Below are 8,199 nucleotides of genomic sequence, written 5' to 3'. Positions count from 1 at the left end.
AGCAGCATGTGCAGCAGTCAACAGCCAATGTGCAATTATGCATGTGCAAACAGAATGTAAATAGTACATCACATATTTCCTGGTAATAAACTCCTCAGCTGTTTAGGAGTCTAATGGCAGAGGGAAAGAAAGAGTTTTTCAGTCTAGTGGTCCTGCATTTCACACTTCTGATCCTCCAGCCAGAGGGCAGAGAAGTGAACAGTCCGTGCTGGGGGTGGGTGGGATCTTTGAGGATGGAGGCAGCTTTCCTACGCACCTTGCGGTGGTAAATGCTCTGCAGAGAGGGCAGTGGAGTCCTTGTGATCTTCTCCACAGTCTTTACCACTCTCTGCAGGCGCTTGCGGTCCATACCAGTTGTAGAGGCTAAATCTCTACTGTTTGTTTTAGCCTGTTGATTGCCTGTATAGTTGACTTTGTTTTGACGCGTGTCCACACATTACAAGTTCACTGTGCATCCAGTACAACAAAAAAGAGTTACTCACGAATCCACTTGGGTAGATGAAAACACTTTACTTTAGCCAAAGTGAGCGTGAACAATCCTCCAAGGTGAACATGAACAATCCTCTTCATACACAGCAAAAATGTATCTTAAATGAAGTTGTTCAGCATCAAAATTACATTTTGAAACATAAGGTAAGGTGACGCTGACGTGAGGACGACGGTCAAAAGACTGTTTTTAGCCAAAAACTTACAAGCTAATCTCCTTCCACAACTATGGTACACTCACGTTTTTCTTCTCTTCTTCTTCTCCTCTAATGTCACCACAAGGTGGCGCCTTTATACAATAAAACTGAACAAATGTAAGAAATATTAACTTCAAACATAATCATTCCTAACCGATTACCATATAACATAAATCACAAAATGTACAACTTATAACATCTGGATCCTACACTGTGTTTACACCCAGAACATGACCGGGTGTGTGTCTGTGTTTACTAGATGTGGTCTTGTCTTTTGCTGACGCTGTTCTTCATTTAAAAACCAGGAGTCTGCCTGAGTCCACAGCCATTTATTGGGTTTGGTTGGACTCTTCTCTTAATAGACAGTAAATCTCTATAAATTAACGATTTCTGCCAATAGTATTGTTTATTTGTGTATTTTATTTGACGTGGGATGTGCACATTTAATCAACACTTACATTAGCAACATCAGTGTAAAAGGTGCCAGGGCTAACACACAGGTGGCCGTTCACACCTACGACCTAACGTGCACGTCTTTGGACTGTGGGAGGAAGCTGCAGGACAGCAGCCACACAGAGGACACACAGACTGCACAGGAAGGCTCCAGTTGCTCGGCGGGGTCGTATCCAGAGCCTTCTGGCTGTGAGGCTGCACCGAGCATCTTTGAAGCTGTAGTTAGTGACAAGCTGCTGCAGAGCGTCGGTCCCTCTGTTTTGGAGTCAAAGCTTCGTTACGTTGCACAGTGATGCAGACCTTTGAGCCAGTGTTTACTGCAGTCTTTCATTTTTCTATAAACTCCATGAGATTAGTTTATTGTCTGTTAAACTAACTGAAGCACTTTAATCACATAGCTGGCTCTAAACTTGTTATGTAGTCACTGTCTTTAACAAAACAGATGTCAGAACAAAAACAGCCTGCTTGTAAATTTGTGATTGTAACAGCTGTGACAGACTGGGGTTTCTTTAAGTTTGTTTTTCATGTTGCAGCGAAGCAGCTGTGGATCCAGTGTTTTGCTGTGTTCATGTTCAATGTCTGTCTGTTGTGTTATAGTAAGATGAACGCAGACAAGCGCGTGGAAAGCCCCATCCCAATCCTGCCGCTGCCCACGCCAGACGTGGAGACAGAGAAGCTCATCAAGAAGAAAGACGAAGAAGTGAGCGACTCCTTAATAAACCTCAAATACTGAATGATGCATGGCAGCGGGTGTTACATAACCAGGATGCTGATGTGAGCTGAAGAACCCCATGTGTTCTTATGTAAGCCGTGTCTCATCCCCCTCTTGTTCCCTTTTCTCTCTGCAGCTGAAGAGGATGCAGCAGATGCTTCAGAAGATGCAGCAGCAGATGCACGGGCAGGACCTGTGACCCCCAACCTCCGGCGTTACATGTTAGACGTTAATTTAGGAAACAAAAATCCCACAAATAGCACAGAGTTAAACCTTCACTAATCCCATCTCTTCAGGGGATGTCATGAAGAAGTCTTCAGACGTGTACAACCAATATTTAACCTGACTTCCAACACACTGGTCCCAAAGTAGCAGCAGATGAGTGACAACATGCATGAAGGTGTTTAGAATTACACCGCTGTTTAATGCAGCCGTAGATTTAGGAATACTACATGAAACTAATACACCGAACCCTTGACTCGTTTAGTTTAGGTTTTTAGTTTGTGCACCTGCTGCCTGAGAGATGACACTAGACTGAAAAGTGGCTGAAGGTATCTCGCTGTTATGTCGTGGTCGGTTTCCGGTGGCCTCTCAGAGTCGGCGTGTCGTCCCACTAGAACAACAGCGTGACACCTTCAGCCTCCCTTCAGTCTGCAGTATGCGTGCATGTGTGCATGCTCATACTTTTCCTCTCTGACTTCGAGGAGCATTTACTCAGTGAAGCCATGAATTCTTCAGACAATCTCCTTATACAAAACCGTGAACCACCAATTTCTCAAAACAAATTCTTGCAGTGTACAATCATAAGTGTGACACAGTCACTGACACGTTGGCTCCTCATGCTTCAGAGAAACTGCCACAATCAAAATCCCCAGTTTGTCAGCTTTATAATAACAACAGTAACTTTTATTTATATGGCACTTTTCAAAAACAGTGTTACAGTTTAAAGTAAAGAAAGGACCAGTAACAGGGTTTAAGATCAATAAAATCTCTTTTCATCTAAAAATGTCTGGTTTTTATTCCAGTAAATAAACGTGTTTTTAGTTTAAATCACGTCAGAAACAAGTTCTTTCTTGTTTGGTACAAATTTGTCAAAAGGACTAGAAGGTTGTCCTGGAGGCCACTGCCGCTCCATCAGCAGATAACCTGTGGGAACTTTGTTTAAAAACTAAAGAAACCTGGCAGAGCCGTTCATCTGTGGCAGTGATTATGTTTACTGAGAAACCCATGGACCAGTCTGGTGCAGCTGTGAGGCTCAGTGTCAGACAGGACACTAATTAAACACACAACAAAATGAAAGCGATCAACTGTACAAACCACACCCCCCTGGTACAGATGCATTTTACCAGTGGCAGTGAAAAACATTTCCTGGTCTGATGAATTAGTGCGACGGGGTTTGTGGGTCCTCTGATCTGTACCAGCTCAGTGAGTCCGCTGTGGGGACACTGGGCCTCCAGCTTCCTGTTTAAGGTCAATGCATCGCACCAAACCTCACGGTGGACCAGTCATCTGACAGACTGCAGACACGTTTTTAAGTTTCAGCCGCACCATTTTGGGCTGGGCCCCCCAAACTGCTGAGTCGGGCCCTGCTGTCTTCTTGTTGATACTTCCGTGAAAAAGGGGGCTGGTCGACCCCAGAGTCTTTCCTGGTGTTGTAGTGCAGATGAACAGCATGAATACAGACACCGTGAGTTTGTCCGGAGGTAAGTAACCGGTGCGTCGGTGCAGGAATGGAGCGGAGCGCAGGGGGCGAGGACAGCTGCTCGTCCCAACCGAGTACCCTGTGGAAACAGTTCCAAGCCAAAGCCAAACCGCTGCTCAGCCCCAGGCTGGGCGCCAGAGACCCCGGAGACGAGAGGGAGCGAGGCAAATGGATGTTCAGGAAGATGAAGCGGAAGGAGAAAGTCGTTCTGGACCGGCTGATCTCCTCCTCACAGCCCGACTTGCTCTTCTCCTCTCAGCTGGAAGTCCAACCGAAGGAGGCTCAGCTCTGCGGAAAGGCGGGCGGACTCGGCCGGGAGAAGCTGCAGTCGTCATCCAAGCTCAAGTCCCTCAGCCCACATAAGCCCACGGTGGCTCACCTGGTGCAGTCCCACCACAAGAGCTCTTCTCTGGGGTCCGCGTGTCTGGAGAGGCTGGCTGAGCCACCAGCTGGAGCGACGCGGGAACAGCTGCCGCAGCGCCAGAGGCGCATCTGGAGAGCAAGGATGAGCAGCCGGTGAGCTCCTATCAGTTAAACACAGTGAGTTGAGCTTCAGAATAATAGTCGTCAGATAGGAACTTCCTCAGCTGATAACTGGATCACAAATGAACCTGAGAGCATCCTGCAGGAACAGTCTGCCACAGATACACAAAGTGCAAGTAGATAAAGATATTTATTAGAGGTTGGTTACAGGGAATTTAAATCAAAACACAGTATTTGTACATGTACTGATAATTAAAGATAAAATACAGTGGCACACAGTCGTATGGCCTCCACTGACTGATGTGAGAAGAAGAAAATACAACTCCTGCAGCAAAGTGACATTAAACAGCAGGTTAGAACATAATCCTGGACGTCTCTGCAGGAAATGAGTTTACAGGATACACACAGAATAAAAGTGGACCATGTGATTTTAACCTCCCTGCAAAACAAGAAAGTAACCGGGCTAAACTAAGAACCCACTGAAGTAAACCAGTTAATGCTGGTTCGGGCCTGAGCTCTGCTAACCTGAGAGCCCGAGGTCTTTGTTGTTAGTGGGGTTTATTCCACAGAGAGGAGGTGCAGTAGGAAATGCCTTTGGTTTTGGAACAGCTGTCTTTGGTTTTTGTTGTTGGTTGATACTGTGGTAACGCTGTGCAGTAGAGAAGCAGTATACAGCAGGAAACAGTTATAACTAATAGTGGATGATGAGTGAGCTCACTGCTGCCTGACGGCAAGAAAGTCAGACCTGATCCATCTGGCTTTTCTCTGTGGAGGTTGTGTTTTCCTCTTTGTGTGGGTTCCTCAGTCCAGAGACATGCAGTCTGTGAGAGACTGGCAACCTGCCCAGGTGGACCCCGCCTCTCACTCAGTGTCAGCTGGGATTGGCTCCACCCCCTTCCCCCTGCAACCCTATTCAGGAATAAGTGGTATAGATAATGGATGGATGGATCTATGTGGCCAGTGTAGACTGAGTAAAGCAAATCAAGTCCAGCACTGTTTCCTCAGCTCAACAAGTAGACACGGTCCAGGGAAACACAAAGAAAACATATGAAAGGGAATGATTACAGTAAGAACAACCTGTTTCATTCTTAACACAGGCACCAGACTATTGTTAAAAGACTTGAGCTAGAGTTACTGCTTTGCCTCCACCAAACAGTCAAATACATGGCAATGGTACAACCTGTCATTTGACACCACCAAAAAAGACCCTTGAAGGTCTGCCCTGCACCTTCAAGGGTCTTCTTCAGGGTGCTTCAGTCTGACAGAGGTCGCTCGGTTTCTGTAGCCCACAGGACTAGAGGAGTCGAAAAGACTCTGAGGACTTCAGATGTGTTGCAGTGTGTTAAAATAATCTCTGGCAACTCCTTTGGAAGTAGATCAGTCCAAGTATAAGGAGAAGGGGAGGCTCGTCCAGCTGCGTCTGTCCCAAGAGGTCCTGCACCAGCAGATATTCACTGGAGACCCACTGTAGTACTAACTAGGCCAACAGAGAGACAGGGCCTTCCAGGAAACAGGAAGTGGTCCGTCTGCCCGCTGAGACTATAAGAATTCAATTAGAGAAATTAACTGTGATAAGAAACTGGCAGCGGTGATATAAAGATTTCTCTTTCCAGGCCCCAGCGTTAGTGTGGAAGCAGCAACAAGGACAGCTCAGAGGGTGGGTGGAGGTTCTTTGGGTGGAGCTATGCGTTTCCCTCTGGGACCTGCTCAGGTCACATGCCAGGCGTTAGACCGAGACACAACCTGCATCTGTTCTGCCCTGCTGTTACAGAACAGTGTGTTTCTGAAGTGACAGTTATAGCTCTTTACTTCACACGTTGAACAGAGTGTGTGAAGATGTGTCATGTGTCGTGTTTCCACTGTGCACACTGGCTGTTCAGTTTGTGCAGCGCTGGATAATATTGCCAGGAACTGTTTGTCTTTCGGTCTGGTTGTGTGCACTCCACTGAATCAGGGCTCCTTATTCCCTATGGCCATTCAGGATGCTGCTCATCATGTACACAGGCCTTCACGGTTTGGCCCCCTCCTACCTGTCTGACCTCCTTCACCACTACAACGCCATTGTTCATCTGATTCAGGTCTTCTTTCCATCCCGCTGAGGCCTAAGCGCTGAGCCTGGGGGGGACAATAAAATGTATGATTATTACTATGATGGCTGTGAGACCTGGGTATCTGTCTCTCCACTCGGGTTGGTTCGTCCTTGTCACAGAGTGTTAGCAGTGTGTGTTTCCACATTAGCACACTGGTGATACTGACATAGTGTCTTACATTTCCTTGTGAATGTGTTGTCATTGAGGTAAATGTTGATCTGGTTGATATATAGAGCATCTCTGACTATAAACATCCTCAGGACATTATTATTATGATTATTTCTACTTTCTGCTGTTTGGTGCTAGAGCTCTAGTCTGCTGCAGGAGTCGGTGTCTCTCTTTGGGTCTGTTTGGGTCGACAGTATGTTGGATCAGGAGTAATTATCTTCTTCAGACTGGGTTCAGGATTGAATCAGGTGCAACATTCTGGACTTGGTCTGCTGGTGTATCTGTCCCTTTAGATGCTGCTTCCATAAACAACAGCGCTAACACCTGCTGCTGGCTGCTGCAGCTGCCAGACACGTTTCTGAGCTTACAGAAGTTTGTTTTTCTATTGATCTGGAAATCGTCTCGGTCACTTCCTCAGTGTCTGTCCCACTGCTCCATTTTAAAACAGCCCCTCCTCCCCTCTGTTCATCTCCCACCTCCTCATCTTGCCTGTGTTGTCCACCTGCATCCTGCTCGACCCTGGATCTCCTTCACTGTGTCTCTTGTCATGACTCCTTTTCCCTCATATCCACATGTGGACAGCTGCTGTTGGTGAGCTCATCCTCACCATCAACCTGTATTTAATTACTTGACTTGCAGAGAAGCTTTCTATCAGTGTGGAGTACTAGCAAACCCTCATGACTCCTGACTTCAGCTTCCTGTGTTTATTGCAGTATAAACAAAAGCCTGGGCCCAGTAGAAAATATCTAAGTAATATAATAGACTCATGTTTTATCATTTTTTATTTGGGAACTCTTGAATCTGTAGAATCAGAAGAAGCCGGTGTGATCGTTTGCACCAGATATGTGTCACACCTCGAGTCAAAACAATCAGGGTAGGAGCAGGTAGCGTGCCGTGCTGGTAGCACCTGACTGATGATGATGGGTTTCCCTCTGGATCTCCTGCAGCACATCACATCTCACTGGGTCGCCGCTCACCACCCTCCTGTGAGGGAGTGGTGACCCAGATGGTAATCAGGATGATACACGATAGTTTGGTTTGCTACAGATCACATGGCTGTATGGTCACAGTGCTGTGAGAGGCGGATGCTTTGTGGTTTCATTAAACAGGAAGTACTGAGATGTGTTTACAGCACCACCTTTTACTTCGCTCTGTGTCTGAGGTCGGGATTGTTACAGACGGTTGTTGCCACTTCCCTGGTTATTTACCCACAGCAACGAACTGCTTTCCGTCAGCGCCGCAGTCTTCCATCACTGTAGTCTGCAGTGATCCCCTGTTCTCAGCTGTAAATGAGTTATTATAAAACACCGTCACACTTCTCCAGTTGATTCTTCAGCCCAGTTTGTTTGTAGGCGTTCTGAGGAAAATGTGTCAGATTGGACTTATCCAAAATTCATGTGACTCCTTGTGCGTGCTGCAGCGAGTCTGCCAGGAGCATCCTCTGCCTTTTGTTCACAGTATTGATCACTGCTGTGTATTGGTTGGTTGGTGTTAATGGGCCCCTGAGGCTCCACAGTTGTATTATGGAGAATTGTGCTGCTGACATGAAGAAGATTTATGTTTATTAGTCCTCTATTGACTCTACTTTTAGCCTCGCTCTCCAGGGCCTGTAATTTTCATTAGCTCTCAGTTATGCATGATGCTATTTAAGTTAAAGGGGAATTCCACAGATTTCAGATCAGTTCACTGGTCCTGTACTTTGTACTTATCCTCATTCATCCTTTTTTTGTAATGAAATCAAAAGACATCTTTGGTGTAAATTGATTTATTCTGGAGGAGTGGATAACAATAATAATAATTTCTGCCAAACTCAGCAGCAAACTGCAGACAGACACAGTTTCTGTGGAGACCAGCTGGTGACCACAGTGCAGCACTGGCCAGATAACGAGCCTGATATTTCGCTCAGGA

General features: G+C 46.3%; 1 protein-coding gene across 6 annotated transcripts in view; it reads left to right on the top strand.

Annotated features, from left to right (window-relative positions):
• Positions 1 to 2,600, top strand: part of septin5b (septin 5b) — a 13,909-nt gene extending 11,309 nt beyond the window's left edge. For all 6 annotated transcript variants that reach the window (XM_020625114.1, XM_020625113.1, XM_020625116.1 and 3 more), the window contains 2 exons: positions 1,734 to 1,836; positions 1,985 to 2,600. In XM_020625114.1, the coding sequence (XP_020480770.1) occupies positions 1,734 to 1,836; positions 1,985 to 2,047 (166 nt within the window). In that variant the 3' untranslated portion in view covers positions 2,048 to 2,600. The remainder of the gene's footprint in view (positions 1 to 1,733; positions 1,837 to 1,984) is intronic.
• Positions 2,601 to 8,199: the final 5,599 nt, after the last annotated feature.

Source organism: Monopterus albus, unplaced genomic scaffold (genome assembly GCF_001952655.1).
Source record: "Monopterus albus unplaced genomic scaffold, M_albus_1.0 scaffold346.1, whole genome shotgun sequence".
NCBI classification, from domain to species: Eukaryota; Metazoa; Chordata; class Actinopteri; order Synbranchiformes; family Synbranchidae; genus Monopterus; species Monopterus albus.
Note: the sequence above shows the minus strand (reverse complement) of the source record. Positions and strands in the feature narration are given on the sequence as shown.